Genomic DNA, 19,562 nt, shown 5'->3' on the forward strand with positions numbered 1-19,562 from the left:
CTGAGCTGTTCTTTGGATCTCTTAGAGCCTCAGGTCCTTGTTGTTGTTGTTGTTTTAGAGATTTTATTTATTTATTTATTTGTCAGAGAGAGAGAGAGAGAGATTGAGAGCACAAGCAGGCATTGTGGCAGGCAGAGGCAGAGAGAGAAGCAGGCTCTCTGCTGAGCATGGAACCCGATGTGGGATTCGATCCCTGGACCCTGGGATCATGACCTGAGTTGATGGCAGCAGCTTAACCCACGTGGCCACCCAGTCATCCCCCGGGTCTTTGTTTTAAAGGGAAAACTTCTCTGGATTATTAAGGGAACTCATAAGATGATGTGTAGCAGTGGGCATATGACAAGCACTGAATACACGGTAGCTAATTTTTTTTTTTAAGATTTTATTTATTTATTTGACAGACAGATCACAAGTAGGCAGAGAGGCAGGCAGAGAGAGAGAGAGAGGAGGAAGCAGACTCCCCGCTCAGCAGAGAGCCTGATGTGGGGCTCGATCCCAGGACCCTGGGATCATGACCTGAGGCAATGGCAGAGGCTTTAACCCACTGAGCCACCCAGGCGCCCCCACAGTAGCTATTTTTATTGCTTCTTTTATTTTGCTTTTACTGATTATACTTTTTTTTTTGTTAGTCTCATTTTATTTTTAAATTTTATTACAGACAAGAGCAGTAAAGGCCTTGCCCGCTGCAACATACCTACGGACAGATCTAAGGCTAGACCTGGTTGACTTTTTTGCCATCTGTGCCAGGTTCTTATATAGGCCAGGTTCTTATATAGGTATTTCTTGGTTGAGTTTCTGTAGATCCTGGGAATCTGTCTTTGCTCGCAGAATAGTATGCCTGGGGAAAATGAATTCTGCTTTCTGTTGACACACATTGTGAGTGTTCACCTGGGTTTGTCCACCTTGTTTCATTCATGTTTTCTCTCTTTTTTTTTTTTCAAGATTTTATTTATTTATTTGACAGACAGAGATCACAAGTAGCAGAGAAGCAGGCAGGGAAGGGGAGGAAGCGGGCTCCCCGCTGAGCAGAGAGCCCAGTGCGGGGCTCGATCCCAAGACCCTGGGATCATGAGCCAAAGGCAGAGGCTTTAACCCACTGAGCCACCCAGGCGCCCCTCACTTGTGTTTTCTGTTATTCAACAGGGTATGAATGTGAATTTTGACCACAGACCCTGTCACTTTGGGCAGGCCTGGGGAGGTGCCAGCTTTCACTCCATTGTCCAAGCCATCCCTAAACTGACGCGGTTCCCACCTCCCATCCTCATTTTGTGAATAATAAACATTTAACTTGATTTTCTAACAAATACAAAGTCATCGGCATACTCACGTGTATTAAATATTCCCAAACCTTCCATGACTTTCTGATCAGTAGTTTAAAATGACAAAAACCACATAAATGATGAGCATGTTAATACTGATACAAGGAGGATAGCAACTTTGTAGAATTTGCTGACTAGATAGCAGGCACATCCCACAAGTTTTGCGTGTGTTAACTTACCTGATTATCACAATAGCCCCCCAGGTTTTGTGGGTCAGGGGGCCGAAGCACAGAGAATTAGACAGCTTGCCCGCAGCCACCCAGCCTCACAACTAGAAAGTGTCAGGCCAGGATTCCAACCCAGGGAGTGAATGGACGAAGCGTGTGCTCACAGACCCCCTTCGATCCTGAAAAATTCGTGGACAGTGTGACCATTAGTGCCCCATAACCCTCACACATCCGCCAAAAGAGAGTAATAGTGGTTCTTGTCTGACAACGTTGTCACGGAACTCTGGGAATCATTCTGTATATTAAAGCGATGAAGTTTAGATACTTGATTTGTGACAGGGTAATAGCACATACCTTATGGTAATGTACACTGTATTGTTTTGTGGCATTTGTGTGTATATACACATTAATAGTCTTTTAAACTGGTTTCAAATGGTTCTTAAGAAGGAACGCTACAGGGACGCCTGGGTGGCTCAGTTGGTTAAGCAGCTGCCTTCAGCTCAGGTCATGATCCCAGCGTCCTGGGATCGAGTCCCACATCGGGTTCTTTGCTCCGCAGGAAGCCTGCTTCTCCCTCTGCCACTCTGTCTACCTGTGCTCGCTCGCTCGCTCGCTCTCTCTCTCTCCTGACAAATAAATAAACATTAAAATTTAAAAAAAAAAAAAAAAGAGGTAACACTACATGCAAAATTTTTTAAAACAATCAAATAGGACAAAAGGATGGACAGAGAAAGGCAAGCCTCTCTCCTACCCTGGACTTTTGCCCTCTAATGTGGGAAGCGGCATGGCCAGATTCCAGAACTATGTTGTGCATATATAAATGTAGACAGAGGTGTTTTTTTTTCTTAAAGGTGGATAGGAACACATTCTACACATTCGTCTGTACCTTACCTTTCAAGAGTTTGTTACCTAAGAAATCATTCCATATCTGTGTCTGTCTGTATCTTCATGTACTTCCTCTTTTTTTCTGTTTTCACGGCAATGCAATATTCCATTAAATGGCCAGGTTAGAATTTCTTTGACCCCAAGTGAGGGGCATTTAAATCCTTCCCGGGTCCTTCCTGTTACACGAAATGCTGCCGTCAACATTCTTGCGCCCTTGCGAGCACACAAGAGTAAACCAGCAGAACAGCCTGCTGGCAGTGGCGTGGCCGCCTCCCAGGCCAAGCGCCGCCCATCCAGTTGCCCTTCTAGAGGCTGTCGCAGTGTACCCCTTGTCACCTCTGCATGCCGTGCCTGCACCCAACTCTGTGACCTGCCCTGGGTATCAACAAATGTCGGCCTTGACTGGTTAGAAATAGGGTGCTGATGTCTTACTTTGCATATTCGAGAAGCACAGAAACCTTTCTGGCTGATCCACTCTCCTCTTTCCCTTCCCAGGTGAACATGGATGACTGGTTTGGACAGACCATGATCGAGAACTCCCCAGATGTCAGGGTGCTACCACAGTACCACCACAGTGGAGCGATGGTTATCAAGAGGGGAGGTGAGGAGCACTTTTAAGAATCTCAGCTGGGCCCGTTTCCCCAGGGGACAGTTGGCAATATCTGAGTACATTTTTGGTTGGAACAACCTGTAAGGGAGTGCAACTGGCCTCTAGAGACCAGAAAAGCTGTTAAGTATCTTGCAGTGCACAAGCATATCCCTCCCCACAGCAAAAAATTACATAGCCTGGGGCGCCTGGGTGGCTCAGTGGATTAAGCCTCTGCCTTCAGCTCAGGTCATGATCCCAGGGTTCTGGGATCAAGCCCCACATCCGATTCTCGGCTAAGCAGGGAGCCTGCTTCCCCCTCTCTCTCTGCCTGCCTCTCTGCCTACTTGTGATCTTTGTCTGTCAAATAAAAAAAATAAAATCTTAAAAAAAAAAAAATCACCTAGCCCAAAATGCTAATATAATCTGGGTTACTGGATAACCAGTAACCTGCTAGACAGAGGTGCAGGGAATGGAGTTACCCTGTGCTTAATGTTGAAATAGATATACTGTGGATTTTTGCAAATGGTGGTAATTTAATTTTAGCCTAAATTACCCTTATTGGCACACCTTGACAAAGCAGTGATGAACAATGCTGAGAGCAGCCTAGAGTGACCCCAGATCTCCTCCATTCCATCCATCCCAACTTCCCAGTAGATAAAAGAACTCAAAAGTAACAGTTGGAGAGGACCAATGTAAACAAATTGTAGTAAACTTGAAAGCACTGAATGTTTCTAATTATATCACTTATTTTATAAACAGATAAATTTATTATATATTTTTTGTTTTTAAAGTTACGCAGTAATTGATAATTACAAGGACAAATCTTTGCAGCTGATGGGAACGGGACAAATTATAGGCAGTACATAAAGTTTCACTGTTTTTGTTTTTGTTTTTTAAAGATTTTATTTATTTATTTATTTGACAGAGAGAGAGATCACAAGTAGGCAGAGAGGCAGGCAGAGAGAGTGAGAGGGAAGCAGGCTCCCCGCTCAGCAGAGAGCCCGATGTGGGACTCGATCCCAGGACCCTGAGATCATGACCTGAGCCGAAGGCAGTGGCCCAAACCACTGAGCCACCCAGGCGCCCAAGTTTCACTGCTTCTTGAGGTGAAACACCTCAGCCTTGGCAATGGACCTGTAGATGATTCATATTGAACAGCTGTGCTCACATGTCTTAAATTTTACTTTTTAGAGATTCAAAAGGTAAAATCACCACTAGGGTTAAGTATACCACACCCAGCAAATGAAACGGATGGTAAAACAAAGCTGATTGTAACTAAAAGGTACTAATAGCAAGTGAAAACTGGGACCCAACTCAGTGCAGCACTGATGGAGACTGTATTACAAACGGCTCTTTAGGACTCCACCGAGCAGGGGCATCGCAGCCTCTGGTGGGAGTCCTCCGGAACTCCAGCAGCACGTTCGTTTGTTTCGGGGATGACATCTCGTCTAATAACCTCATGAAACTTAGAATGAATTCTATACCATTGTGTATCATTTACCCAAAAAACAATAAAGTTAGGGGGCGCCTGGGTGGCTCAGTGGGTTAAGCCGCTGCCTTCGGCTCAGGTCATGATCTCAGGGTCCTGGGATCGAGTCCCACATCAGGCTCTCCGCTCAGCGGGGAGCCTGCTTCCCTCTCTCTCTCTCTGCCTGCCTCTCTGTCTACTTGTGATCTCTCTCTGTCAAATAAATAAATAAAATCTTTAAAAACAAAAAACAAAAAAAACCAATAAAGTTAGGCATTTTGGGTCCATTTTCCTGCATTTAAGAGGACACTTTACGTTTTCAGTGGCTGCATGTAATGAACTGAGAATCTGCTGTAGCTGAAGCTGTTGTTAATCTCCGGGTGATATACATGTGTATTAGTCAGAGAAATAAAAGCCTTGGTTGTGTGGTCTTACTCTAGCACCCAAGAGAGTGAAGATACTGTGCGAAACATTGAGGTCTGAGAGGAATTTTCCTTGGTATACTTTGTCTTTTTTAAAGGTCACTAAAATGATTATAGAGATGAAGTCATTTCACTTGGGAAGTAAACTAAAATGAGACTCTGGGCAGATAAGGAAACTAGTAATGCTAAAATGCATGAAAGGGTACGGATGTGGCAGTCCTACAATTTTTCAAAAAAATTCCAAAGCATTAGAGGCAGAAAGAACCACCTGAAGCTTTAATAAGATAGTTAACAGGGAAAAGAAAATACAGTGGTTTTTTCCATTCTAAAAAAATGAGCATGTAGGGTTAGGTATTTCTTCGCATTCTACAAATCACAAATAAGTAGAGATTTAAGAGTGGCTGGGAAGTAATAAGTTAGGTAAATACTCCCACTCCCATGAAGTTATTTTATCCCTGAACCCCTTCTGTTGCGTGGGCACACCAGAATACAAGACACTTTTCTTGAGAGAAATGTGTGTAACCTGTCTTTTTTGTGTTTAGAGATTTTACTCCCTGACAGTTGCTCCCAAAGTGACAGCCGCGGCCGCCCCTGCAGGAGTGCCTTCACAGCCTCAGGACCTTGAGGTCGGCCCACTGAGTGGCTCACTGGAACCCACACACGGCCTGTCTGTCTTTGGTAATATAAAAGCGTTGATCACTTCTCACTTTATTTTAAATACAGTTTACCAAATTACCAAACGGCTTAGTGATGGCTTCTCTGGAAAACTACGCTCCTGCATGAAGAAAAGTTTGTTCATTAAAGCCGGCAGCAGATCTGAGGACTCCAGCAACTTAGGAACCTCTCATGTGCTTCGTCTTGCATCCAGTTTGGTAAGCATCTTTACTGTCTCACTCTGTTCAGGAATGCTTCGGTATCTCGATCCTACAGAAAAGAAAAGCTATTGTGTGTTTTGTTTTATAATACTTAAACTAAAAAAGGATCCGCTGTGTAGGTAAAGTCCTTTTTGAATCTAATGACCGATAGACATTAGATTGTGATGTAGTGTGATGTTTGCCAACTTGGCATTGATAAATTCCTAAAAATACAGTTGTTCTTTCTTTTTCCAGACTACTAAAGGAGCTTCATCTTTCAAGATAACCCGTGGAATCGAAGGAGTTGGTGGTAAATTAAGGTTTGTTAAAAATAAGTAACAGTAAATGACGAGTGAAAACACCAGAAAATATTTGATTATAAGGGAACTTTTCTGTTTTATCAAGGCAGTTAAGGATTTATTAAACAGACACAAGAAGAAGGCTACTGAATTTAACTACATGAAAATGTAAAACATCTTTATGCCTTAAAGTGAAAATTCAAGTAACTGGCAGTAAGATTTGCAACATACAGAACATGGAGAAGAGTATTTGGAAAATATAAAGAATTACAAATTAGAAGACAAGCAAATAGGAAATCGATGGACAAAGGGTAGGAACAGTCTATTCCCAGAGGCAGAAGCCAGAAACACTGATCTTTAGTTGGAATCACAATGTGATGCTATTACCCGACAGACTTATGTATCGTGTTGGCGGTGTTAAGAGGGAGAATCTTTTCTACGATTAGTGGAATAAATTGATACAACTATGTAGAAAAGAATCAAGGAAAATCCCGTCATATTGAAAAGGAGCATATGTTGCAAATTAAGTTTTAATCCATCTGGGCAAAGATACTCTTTATTTTTGTAAAGCCTGGAAATACTTTAAATGCCATGTGCAGGGAAATGGGATAAGTAAAGTGTGATCTAGTGATGTGATGAGACTAGTACACAGCAGTTAAGGGATGAACTAGATTATTCCAGTTAAATGTTTTGTGGAAAAACAAGATGTTTTTATGGTATGAGTTTTAAAAAATATAATAATATGTAGTGCTATCTTTAAAAAAAGCTGGTGATGCCTGGGATGCTCAGGTCGTGATCCTAGCGTCCTGGGATCAAGCCCCACATCGGGCTCCTTGCTTGGCCAGAAACCTGCTTCTCCTTCATCCTTCTCCTCCTGCTTGGGTTCCTTCTCTTACTCTCTCTCAAATAAGTAAATAAAATCTTAAAAAAAAAAAAAAAAGAGTACTGCTTACGATTATGCTTGTCTCTAGAGTGGGAAGGAGGGAGTAAGTTCAGTCGGAAAAGAGTACAAAGACATTTTCAGCTTTAATTGCCATTTTTTTAAGTTCGTACATGAAATTTACTGCTTTAAGTGTACAGGCCTTTGGCGTGAAGTGGCATTAAGAAACCATCACTACGGGGTGCCTGGATGGCTCAGTGGGTTAAAGCCTCTGCCTTCGGCTCGGGTCATGATCTCAGGGCCCTGGGATTGAGCCTCACATCGGGCTTTCTGCTCAGTAGGGAGCCTGCTTCCTCCTCTCTCTCTCTCTGCCTGCCTCTCTGCCTACTTGTGATCTGTTTGTGAAATAAATAAATAAAATCTTAAAAAAGAAAAAAGAAAGAAAGAAACCATCATTACTGGAGTGCCTCCGTGGCTCAGGGTTAAAGCCTCTGCCATCGGCTCAGGTCATGATCCTAGGGTCGTGGGATCAAGCTCCATACCAGGCTCCCTGCTCAGCAAGGGAGCCTGCTTCCTGCCTCTCTGTCCTCCTGTGATCTCTGTCTTGTCAAATAAATAAATAAAATGTTAAAAAAAATTTTAAAAAGAAACCATCACTACCATCCATCTCTAAGAAGTTTTTTATGTACCCCAACTGAAACTCCAGCTATTAAACAGAAACTCCCCACTCTCTTCCTGCAACCCCCTACAGTGACCGTTCTATGTTCTATGATTTTGACTTCTCTAGGTTCCTCCTGAAAGTGGAATCATGTTATTTGTTCTTCCAAGACTGACCTATTTCACTTAGCATCATGTCTTCAAGGTGCATCCACGTGTAACATGTCAAGATTGCCTTCCTTAAAATAGTTCTTAAATATTGTATGTTTTAGTCGATGCGTATGTGTATTTTCATACTTCAAAATAATTTTTCCAGAGGAATTGGTTGAGTTAACAAAGATGTAAGGAAAACTTATTCTGATTTAGATAATTCACTGTAATTTGTTTTTGATGCAGTGTGACTTCAACAAGGGAAAGCATGGCCTACACTGTGGAATGCCTGCGGGACCACGTGTAAGTACCTGCATGGGTTGAGGACACCTGCTTTTAAAGAAACACGTAACTGCTCAGGTGTTGCCTTTTTTTAAAAAATATTTTATTTATTTGACAGAGAGAAATCACAACTAGGCAGAGAGGCAGGCAGAGAGAGAGGAGGAAGCAGGCTCCCTTCGGAGCAGAGAGCCCGATGCGGGGCTTGATCCCAGGACCCTGGATTCATGACCTGGGCCGAAGGCAGAGGCTTTAACCCACGGAGCCACCCAGGTGCCCCAGGTGTTGCCTTTTTGAATGTTGCCTTATGACCTCTGATTTTGGTTTTGGGTTTTTGCTTGAAAACGTAGAACTTTGTGCTTACCACAGGGCCTACAACTTAATACCGAGAACATTACATTTACGTAGCATGGACATTGGTTTTACATTTTTGACCCGAAGCTCTCATCCTGATGTCTTCTGTAGTGATATTCTAATGGAGTTCCTGCTCAATGTCACCACATCACCAGAATTTCGTCGTGGGGAAGTGGCTGCCCTTCAGTCTCAGCTCAGGACTGACAAAGCTGTAGCTTTTCAGAATCCACAGGCTCGTAAGTACGTTTTCAGATCCTGTTTGGTTGCTTCTAAGATACTGGGTTTTTGAAGGGCACCTGGGTGGCTCAGTCGGTTGCACGTCTGCCTTCGGCTTGGGTCATGATCCTGGGGTCCTGGGGTCGAGCCCCACATGGAGCTTCCTGCTCAGCAGGGAGAGTGCTTCTCCCTCTCCCTCTGCTGCTTCCCCTGCTTGTGCACGTGCTCTCTCACTCTCTCTCTCTGCCAAATAAATAAATGAAATCTTGTTTAAAAAAATAAAAAAAGATAATTGGGATTTTGAGAAGATCAATTTGTAGAGGGAAGAAATTGCCATGGAATTTTTTCTCTGCTTGTGTTTAAAACTGCCTTTTCCAAAAACTGGTCTAGTTTCTTAACTATGTAATTCCAGTGTTTCTAAACATTCATGTTGTTGATTGCTTTTCATCTTTGAGAGGATGTAAGTATCCCTGTTTCAGAATTTAGAATATGGTGTTTTTTCAACAGTTTGTTGATACCAAACCCAGCAACAGTTCATGGTTGCTGCTGGTATTACTGTTTAGCCACTTACCTTTAGTGGATCTTTCCAAAGCAAACACTCATTTTTTAAAAAACAAGACCTTTTTTGGTGTTCATATTCTGGGTTTATATAATGTTAAATATAAAATCTTGACAAGTGTGCCTAGCAAAACAAGTTAGTAAATAAGCACCCCTGGCTCTTAGAAGTCCTACAACTTCAGTAGGAGCCGAGGTTTGCAGGTGGGCCACTCGGGTATAAACAGGTGACCAGCTGCAGGGACCCTGCGTGGGATGGGCCTCACTCAGAGTGCAAGCCTGTCAAGTGTCTGGAGCAAAGTGAGAGCTTGGTTGATGTTACCTAATATTATTTCCCGGTGATACTTTGTTTTACAAGGGAGTATGATCTTCCTTACTCTGGACATCCACCCAGGAAATACAGAATTGTAGAAAAGACGACTTATGTGTCAATAGTGGCTTCTTCCCTGCTGTTAGCAATGAGGCTCCAGCCCTCAGCCTTTCTGCCTGGATAGTTACTGCCATCTCCTGGCTGCTCTCTGCCCCCAAGTCCGCATCTTCAGTCCATCTACCGCGTTGCCCTTACAGCAATCCTTCTGATGTGAAAATCCTTAAAAGGTTTCTTCCTGTCTGTGGGATAAAGTTCAAACTCTTCAACTTAGCATGATGTTAACTTCCACAGTCTGGCCCCCGCCCACCTCTCTTGCCTCTGCTCTACCTTCTTCCCTTCCCAGCTGCAATTTCCCACAGAATCCATTGTCATTCTTTATGCCTTTGTCTGTTTTCTCTGCCTGAAAGGCCACTCCCTAATCACTCCCCTAGTAACCCCCTACCCGTTCTGTAAGACTCATTCCAGATTTTACTTCGGTTGCTTCTTTCCAATTCCCACCGCCCTTCCCTTGCACCCCTGCGGCTCTTTTGCTCTAGTGCTGACGTCACACCCATCATGCCTAATTTCACCATTTTCCCTCTCAACATATTGAGGGCAGGCATTGATTTTGTCTTACTCGTCTCTGTATTTCCAGCACCTAACAGTTCTGGCGCAGGGAGTTGCCCCAGGAATGAGCAAAGGCACTGACCGAAGCGGGAAGCAGGGACAGTGTCCGTGCTCCAGCGAGGAGTACACTCTGACCCCCGCAAGCTAGCGATCGGACTGATCCCTGGCACTTCCATATTTCTTCTTTTTTTTTTTTTTTTTTTTAGATTTTTTTTATTTATTTATTTGACAGAGAGAGATCACAAGTAGGCAGAGAGGCAGGCAGAGAGAGAGGAGGAAGCAGGCTCCCTGCGGAGCAGAGAGCCCGATGCGGGGCTCGATCCCAGGACCCTGAGATCATGACCTGAGCTGAAGGCAGCGGCTTAATCCACTGAGCCACCCAGGCGCTCCCTCCATATTTCTTCTTAACCTGACACCTCCTCATGACTTAGAGACCGTTGGAGGAACTTCGAGGTAAATGACTTTCCCAAGGTCACATGGTACATCGGTGGCAGAACTGTAACTGGAGTCAGACTCCTGGCTGAAACCCAGGCCATTGTACTTTCCAGATGATAGCAGGTCGATTCACGTTAGAGAAGTGGTCAGGCCAGCCCTGGTATGTAGAAGCTGCTGTTATATAATTTCTTACCTTTCTCAGCACACTCAGCAGGCCGACTTTTAAATTTCTTTCTTTTGTTTTAGATTTTATTATTTCTTAGACAGAGAGAGATCACAAGCAGGCCGAGAGGCAGGCAGAGAGAGGGCAGGAGTGAGAAGGAGATAATTTATAAGATAAAATATTCAGGTGTTCAGTGTTTAGTCTGTGAGCACTGACAAATGTACACAGTTGACTCTTGAACAACATGGGTTTGAATTGCATGGGTCCACTGATAGGTGGATTTTTCGATACATATAGTACAGTAATGCAAATGTCTTTTCTTCGTGATTTTCTGAATATTTTCTTTAGTGTCCTTTAGTGAGGGAATACAATGTATAATTCATTTACCATACAAAATGTGTTAATCAACTGTTCCTATTATCAGTAGGGCTTCTGGTCAGCTGTAGGCAATTAGTAGTGACGTTTTGGGGGATGTGAAATTTATATGCAAATTTTTGACTGCACAAGAATGGGTACCCATAGCCATTGCATTGTTGAAGGGTCAGCTGTGTATCTAGGTACCAGCCCCCAAGCGCAAGACATAAAGTGTATCTGCAACTGCAGAAGTGACTCTTGTATCTCTTTCTAGTTGGTCTCCTCACCCCCCGCTGGTCATTTTCTGATTTCGGATCTATGGTAGATGCGATTTGCCTGTTCTGGAACATCGTATAAACGGAAGCATGCAGCATGTATTCTTTGGTCTTCTTTTACTCAGCGTGTTCTTTGAGGGTTATCCATGTTGTGTGCACGTATCAAAGGTAAACAGCAGCAGATCGTAGTGCAAGTGGTGAGGACAGATTTTAATCTAATAACTACTGCAATCAGGAAAAGAGTCCTGCATGCATGAAACTCAACCTGGATTTGTCCAGAGGGCTTTCTAAGGAGAGAATGAGAGAGTAAGGTTGGGGCTGAATAAAGTCAGGGAAGGAAAAGATGACAAAAAGTGGGAAAGGTCTTTGTCCATGTGAAACCTCCAGGATTTGCTCACTGGGAGGCAGGGGCCTGATTTTTCAGTGTTGGCTGAAGAAACAGTAGCTACCTTGAGTTTTCTGAGGCAGGCACTCAGGGGGACTGGCGTCATCCTCGGTGAGGGGACTTGAGCTGTTAGAAACTATGTTAGTGTTTGGTGAAGTCTGTGTGTGGTAAGTCAAGGTTGAGGCCTAGTTGAGAAGAGGGCTCAGAGGACACTGGCTACAGTTTGGTCAAGGAGAAAGTCTTTGTCAGTGTAAAGATAGTTTGTTCCTTCGTATGTAGTGCCCATGTACCAGGATTTACTCATCTGTTCACCTGATGATTAGACATTTCATTGTATCCAAGTTTTCGGTCATTGTGAATAGGCTACAATAAACATTCTTACAGGAGTCTTAAATTTCTCCTGAACTTGCTTAGTGGATTGGTTAGTCACAGGGTGGGGATGTATCGAAGTGCTAGCCTAGTTTCCAAAGTGGTTGATCAGTTTACACTTCCCACCAGCAATATAGTGACACTCCAGTTGCTCAGCATCCTCGTTAACATTCTGTGTTGTCTGTGAGGATGAAATAGCATCTCCTTCTGGTTTCACATTGCATTTCCCTAGTGATGAAGGATCTGAGTTAGGCACCTTTTCGTGTGTTTAGTGGGCATTCCTGCATCTTTTGGGGACCGTCTGTCCAAGTCTTTTGCCCGTTGTCGTTGTTAATGTTGTTTTGGTTTTGATTTGTTGGGAGTTTATTGTGTATTCTGGGTGGGAATTCTTTGTCAGACAGATGCATGATAAACGTACGTGGAAAGGAGAATGAAAATGTAAAATATTTTACAGGAGCATCTAAAACATAAACTGGTTGGGGTGACTGGGTGGCTCAGTGGATGCTCATCTGACTTTTGATCTCAGGTCTTGGACTCAGGCTTGTGAGTTCAATCCCTGCACTGGGCTTCATGCTGGGTGTGGAGCCTACTTACAAAAACAAAGAAACAAACCAAAAAAAAGCACACTGACTGTGAATAAATCTCATGGAAGATATGAAAGAGCTTTACACAGAAAACTATAAAACATTGTTGAGAGGAATTCAAGAAGACACGAAATAATTGGGAGATATGCTTTGTTCATGCCTCGGAAGATTTGATGTCATTGAGATTGCTGTTTCCCACGACTTGATTCATGCAAGCAATGCAATCCCAGTCAAAATCCTAACCACCTTTTAAAATTTTTATTTTTAGGGGCGCCTGGGTGGCTCAGTTGGTTAAAGCCTCTGCCTTCGGCTCAGGTCATGATCCCAGGGTCCTGGGATCGAGCCCCACATCGGGCTCTCTGTTCTGCAGGGAGCCTGCTTCCTCCTCTCTCTCTGCCTGCCTCTCTGCCTACTTGTGATCTCTCCCTGTCAAATAAAATATTTTTTAAAAATAAATAAATAAATAAAATTTTTATTTTTATTATTTTTTAAAGATTTTATTTGAGAGAGAGAGAAAGGGATAGGGACCGAGAGCAGAAGCAGAAGGTGAGGGAGAAGCAGGCCCTCCTCCCCCTGCCCTGCCTCCCCCAGGAAGAAGCCTCAGGAACCTAGCCATCTTTTTCTTTTTCCTAGAAGATATGAACAAGTTGATTCTAAAATTTATATGGAAATGCAAAGGGTCTAGGATGGCCCAAAAAGTCTTTAAAAGAACACATTTGAAGAACTTACACTGCTTATTCCCACTTACTTTTAAGACTTACAGTAAAGCCATAGTAATCAAAATCTTCGGGGTAATGATAGCTCGTGAAACAGAATAGAGTCCGAAAATAGAGCAGTCACAACAAGTACTGATGTTTGCCCAGAGTGTCAAGTCAGATCCGTTCAGTGGGGGAGAGGGGAGTCTTTTTGGTGAACAATTCTGGGTAAGCTGGGTATGCATCCGTTTCTTCTGGATTATCTAATTTGTTGTCATGTAGTTGCTCATAATATGTTCTTAAAATTGTATGTATTTCCTTGGTGTTGGTCATGACCTCTCCTCTTTCATTCATGATATTATTCTGGGTCCTTTCCCCTTTCTTTTGGATAAGTCTGGCTAGGGGTTCTTCAATCTTAATAATTTCAAAACCAGCTCCTAGTTTCATTGATCTGTTCTGCTGTTTTTCTGGTTTCTATTTCATTGATTTCTGCTCTAATTTTTGCGATTTCTCTCTCCTGCTTGGTTTAGGCTTTATTTGCTCCTCTTTTCCCAGCTCCTTTAGGTGTTAGGCTAGCTTGTGTATTTGAGACTTTTCTTATTTGTTTTAAAGATTTTATTTATTTGTTTATTTGACAGACAGAGATCACAAGTGGGCAGAGAGTCAGGCAGAGAGGGAGAGAGGAGGAAGCAGGCTCACCGCCAAGCAGAGAGCCCGATGTGGGGCTCGATCCCAGGACCCTGGGATCATGACCTGAGCTGAAGGCAGAGGCTTTAACCCACTGAGCCACCCAGGCGCCCCAGTTTTCTTATTTTTTGATAAAATTTTGCATTGCTATGTACTTTGCTCTTGGGACCACCTTTGCTATATCCCAAAGGTTTTGGTGTCTGTGTTTTCATTTTCATTCATTTCCATGAATTTTTAAAATTCTTCTTTAAATTCCTAGCTGACCCATTTTTCTTTTAAATTTTATTCATTTATTTGACAGAGATCACAAGTAGGCAGAGAAACAGGCAGAGAGAGAGAGGAGGAAGCAGGCTCCCTGCTGAGCAGAGCGCCCGATGTGGGGCTCAATCCTAGGGCCCTGGGATCATGACCTGAGCTGAAGGCAGAGGCTTTAACCCATTGAGCCACCCAGGCGCCCCTGACCCGTTCATTCTTCAGTGGGATGCTCTTTAGTCTCCAAGTCTTTGAGTTTCTTCCAAATGTCGTCTTGGGATCAAATTCCAGTTTCACAGCATTGTGGTCTGAAAATATGCAGGGAATAATTCAAGTCTTTGGTATCACTTGAGACCTGATTTAGGACTCAGTATGTGATCTATTCTGGAGAATGTTCCATGTGCACTGGAGAAGACTGTGTATTCTGTTGCTTTAGGATAGAATATTCTGTAAGTATATATTCCTTAAGTCCCTCTGATCCAGTTTGTCATTCAGAGCCCTTGTTTCCTTGTCGGCCCTCTGCTTAGATGATCTGTCCACTCTGTGAGTGGGGTGTTGAAGACCCCTATGATTATTGTATGATTATCAAAGTGTTTCTGTAATTTGGTTATTAATTGGCTTATATAATTGGCTACTCCCAAGGTAGGAGCATAAATATTTGTAATTCTTAGACCTTCTTGTTGGGTATAGACCCTTTAAGCATGCTATAGCATCCTTCTTCATCCCTTACTACAGTCTTTAGTTTAAAATCTAACTTGTCCGGGCGCCTGGGTGGCTCAGTGGATTAAGCCGCTGCCTTCGGCTCAGGTCATGATCTCAGGGTCCTGGGATTGAGCCCCGCATCGGGCTCTCTGCTCGTCAGGGAGCCTGCTTCCTCCTCTCTCTCTGCCTGCCTCTCTGCCTACTTGTGATCTCTCTCTCTGTCAAATAAATAAATAAAAAATCTTAAAAAAAAAAATCTAACTTGTCTGATATGAGGATTGCTACCCCAGCTTTCTTTTGAGGTTCATTAGCGTGACAAATAGATCTCTACCCCCTCACTTTCAATCTGGAGGTGTCTTTAGGTCTAAAATGAGTCTCTTATAGATAGCACATCGAGTCTAATACCCTATTTCTTTTTTTTAATATTGTATTTATTTATTTCTCAGAGAGAGCGTGCGCAACAGGCAGAGTGGCAGGCAGAGGCAGAGAGGAGTAGGCTTCCTGCCAAGCAAGGAGCCTGATGGGGACTTGATCCCAGGATCGTGGGATCATGACCCGAGCTGAAGGCGGCAGCTTAACCCACTGAGCCCCCCAGGTGTCCCACCCTGGACATTTACCCCATTTACATTCAGAGTAACTACTGAGAGAGATGAATGGAGTGCCATTGTATTACCTCTAAAGTCCGTGTTTCTGTAGACTGTTTCTTTCCAGTCTCTGTCACTTTTGGGCTCTCTCCTCACCTCGAAGATCCCCTCTAATATTTTTTTACAGGGCTGGCTTTCAGTTTCTCTTTGTCCAGAAAGCCCTTTATCTCTCTTTCCGTTCTGAATGACAGCCTTGCCGGATAGAGTATTCTTCGCTGTATGTTTTTCTCATTTAGTACCCAAAGATATCTGCCAGTGCTTTCTGGCTTCCCAGGTCTCTGTGGATAGGTCTGCGGCCAGACTAATGTACCCACGCCTGTAAGTTAGGAACCTTTTGTCTTGAGATGCTTTCAGGATTTTCTCTTTGTCTCTGGAAATTTGCAGGCTTCACTACTATCTGTTGCGGTGTTGATCTGTTTTTATTGATTTTGAAAGGGGTCCTCTCTAGGTCTTGAACCTGTATGCCTGCATCCTTCCCCAGATGAGGGAAGTTTCCAGCTATGATTTGTTTAAATATATTCTGTGTGTGTGTCTCTCTCTCTGTCTCCTCAGGGACCACAACAATTCTAATATTGTTTCACGTTTGGTTTTGCTGATTTCTTGAGGCCTCCCGGCATGGTCCATGAGTTGCTTTTCTCTCTTTTCCTCAGCTTCCTTCCTTTCCATCCACTTGTCTTCTCTGTCATTTCCTCTCTCATCTGCCTCACGTACTGCAGCTGTTAGAGCACCCAATTTAGACTGCATCTCAGTTAAAGCATTTTGAATTTCAGCCTGATTACATGTTATTTCTGCACTGAGAGATTTTCTAGTGTCTTTTATGCTTTTTTCAAGCCCAGCTAGTAACCTTATAATCATTATTCCAAATTCCAGCTTTGACATTTTACTTACACCCCTATGGATTAGATCTGTGGCAGAGAGTATGTCCTCTGGTTCTTTCTTTTGTTGTGAATTCCTCCTCCTATTCATTTTGCCCAGAGAAGAATGGATGAACAAGAGAGTAAAATAAAAAAATATCAACCATGACCCAAGCAAAATACACACTAGTGAACTTCAAAGAGGCCAGAAACCAAAAACTAATGAAAAAAGAAATGTGGGGACGGGGAGGCAGGGCAAAAAGAGAATATAATCTCCCAGGTGGTCAAACCTCCAGGAGGTACTGGGTTGTTAAAAGACACCAAACCTGAGAGGGCTGGGTGGCTCAGTCAGTTAAGCTGCTGCCTTCGGCTCAGGCCATGATCCGAGGATCCTGGGATCGAGTTCCAGTCAGGCTTCTTGCTCTGCAGGGCACCTGCTTCTCTCTCCGCTTGTGCATGCATTCTCTCTCTCTCTCTCTCTCTCTCTCTCTCTCTGACCAAAAAAACCCCACAAAAACCCAAACCACCAAATCCCAAAAGTGTAAAATCACCAAAGTTACATATACACAAACATAACACTGAATACAGTGAAAGGAAGCCAAAAATGAAGAATATATCTAAAAAATGTAAATATAGAAAATGAAAATTTAATAAGACTTAAAAAAGAAGAGTTGATAAAATAAGAAACTAATTGGAATGGAGAAAAGAAAAAACAAAAAGGAAAAAATTTTAGACTGAAAGATAAATCATGAAAAAACCTTTGAATTCTATTTACTGTTTTCCCCTAGTGTTGGGATTTTGCACTCCCGTGTGCTCCTAAACGTGGGTGTTCACCTGTCCTTCCAGGTGTTTTCTGGGGAAAGGGCCTGCTGTGCTGATTCTCAGGTATCTCTGCCTGCGGCGAGTTGTGCCACCCCTTGCCAGGGCTCAGTGTAAACTGCTTCTGGTTGCTCTGTGCCACTCTTGTTCCCTGAAGGCTTTGTGGGCCACTTTAGAGGATGAAAATAAAAATGCCTGCGCCCTGATTTCCAGCCCTAGAGCTGGAAGATCTCGGTCCACTCTTTTCAGTAAACTATCAGGGATAAGCAGCCTTCACTTTTGTGCGTGCCAGACTTTGCAGTCTCCTGTGGTTCATGCCTGCCCCAGTCCTCCTGGGAGAAGGCAGAGGTCATCGCTCTTTCTGTCCTATGCAGGGCCCCCACACATCAGCTACTGCCCAACCTAGCCACGGTTTGCGGATTATGGCAAACTCAGTCCAGAACCCCCTCCTCTGCTCCCCGACCCTATCCAATTTCCCCACTCCAATGCCTGGGAACTCTGCTGGCTCAGACACCCCGTGCTTCCTGTGACCCCAGGGGTCCTGAGACCACACTGTCCCACCTTGGATTCTGCCCCACCTCACCACCTGGGCAAGGACAGCTCTCACTGGAGCAGATTTCTAAAGGTTCTGGTTTTATGCTTTAGGGCTACCTCACTTTCCTGTGGCCAGCTTACACAGGCTCCCTCTCTGCACAGAGGATCTTCCCATATATCCCTGCAGATTCATTTCTCTGCACCGCCTACATTGCAAAAAGTGGTCACTTTTCTATCTGTAGAATTCCAACGATTCTTTCCTTATGTCCAGGTTGAATTCATAGGTGTTCAGAATGATTTGATAGTTATCTAGCTAAATTCAAGGGACCAGATGAAACGAGGTCCTCTACCGGTGCACCATCTTGCCTTCCCCCCTCAGTTTATTACTTTGTTTTAAAAGATTTATTTAGAGAGTGAACGGGGGTGGGGGGAAGGGCCAGAGGGAGAGAGAGAATCCTGACACAGACTTCACTAAGCTGGGTCTGACATGGAGCTCATTTCCAGGATCCTGAGATCATGACCTGGACCTAAACGAAGAGTTGGCAGACTGAGCCACCCAGGTGCCCCTCCATTTGGTTTAAATGTTAAAGACATTTATTAATTCACAAGATATCCGATGAGGGGCAGAGCAGGCTCCAGGCCCACAGTGCCTTGGCATGCTTGTAGGGATCCAGCTTCCTTCTGCTATTTCTCCTTATCCTGAGGCTGGGTCCACTCCTAGCTGCCAGAAGCCCTTCAGTGTTAATCTGGGCTTCAGTTCCCTGGTTTAGAACACTCAAACGTTGGTTTCTTGTACAGTAGACTGGGGAGAGTTTAGGCTACCACAGCATTTTCTGGGTTGTGTAGACTAGAGTTCAGGCTACTGCAGTGTTTTCTAGGTTGTAGCTGTTGTATGTATTGGTTCCTGGTTTTCCCACTATGACCTGCTTAAGGGATGTGGAAGGACTGGTACCCAATATAGAGCCAGGGGAAATGCTTACTCATTCGTGAGTTTTAGGAATAATTATTAGCAAAGAATCCTGGATCTCCTTTTCTATGGACACAGAACTTGTGGCCGAGCAGAGTTGTCTGACTGGCTCTTGCCAGTGAGTTCGCTGAGGGAATACATGGTGGCAGGTCTTCCAGGAGAGGTATGAGGTGAGGTTCTGTGCTCTGTGGAGTCCTGGGAAGGGAGTTAGGCACATGAGCAAAGAGAGAGAAGAAATGGCCGCTGGGGGGGGGGGCACCTGGGTGGCTCAGTGGGTTAAGCCTCTGCCTTCAGCTCAGGTCATGATCTCAGGGTCGTGGGATCGAGCCCCACATCAGGCTCAGCAGGGAGCCTGCTTCCCTGACCCCCACCTCTCTCTGCCTGCCTCTCTGCCTACTTGTGATCTCTCTCTCTCTCTCTGTCAAATAAATAAATAAAATCTTTATTAAAAAAAGAAAGAAATGGCCGCTGGGGTGGGGAAGGCGGTGGATGAGGGGCTGTGTATGTGAGCACCAAGACAGATGGCTGAGTCTGCTGAGATTTGAAATGGAGCACAAAATGTGCCTCTGTTGACCATTGGAGGTAGCTGATTGTCCTCCTTGACCTGGTTCCTGAGAACTGGGCCAGAACCTATTGACCTCACCTCCCCTGCCTCCTTTCCTCCCTTTCCAGTCTGTTAAGCCTTGGATACTGGCAGGACCATTCCATCCAGCATTTTGTAAGACTGTCTAAGGAGAGGGAGAGGAAGACAACTGAAATTCACAGGCACAAGT

The 19,562-nt window shown here is 44.0% G+C and overlaps 1 protein-coding gene across 6 annotated transcripts in view; it reads left to right on the top strand.

The window, feature by feature from the left end:
* The window catches only part of LOC123933382 (mitochondrial-processing peptidase subunit alpha-like), a 79,827-nt gene that overhangs the window by 46,086 nt on the left and 14,179 nt on the right, over positions 1-19,562 (top strand). For 5 of the 6 annotated variants that reach the window (XM_045992476.1, XM_045992475.1, XM_045992479.1 and 2 more), the window contains 5 exons: positions 2,867-2,972; positions 5,574-5,722; positions 5,960-6,024; positions 7,937-7,993; positions 8,435-8,559. In XM_045992476.1, coding sequence (XP_045848432.1) covers positions 2,867-2,972; positions 5,574-5,722; positions 5,960-6,024; positions 7,937-7,993; positions 8,435-8,559 — 502 coding nt within the window. The remainder of the gene's footprint in view (positions 1-2,866; positions 2,973-5,573; positions 5,723-5,959; positions 6,025-7,936; positions 7,994-8,434; positions 8,560-19,562) is intronic. The other variant, XM_045992477.1, reaches the window with a different exon arrangement.

The sequence above is a fragment of the Meles meles genome, chromosome 21, assembly GCF_922984935.1.
Source record: "Meles meles chromosome 21, mMelMel3.1 paternal haplotype, whole genome shotgun sequence".
NCBI classification, from domain to species: domain Eukaryota; kingdom Metazoa; phylum Chordata; class Mammalia; order Carnivora; family Mustelidae; genus Meles; species Meles meles.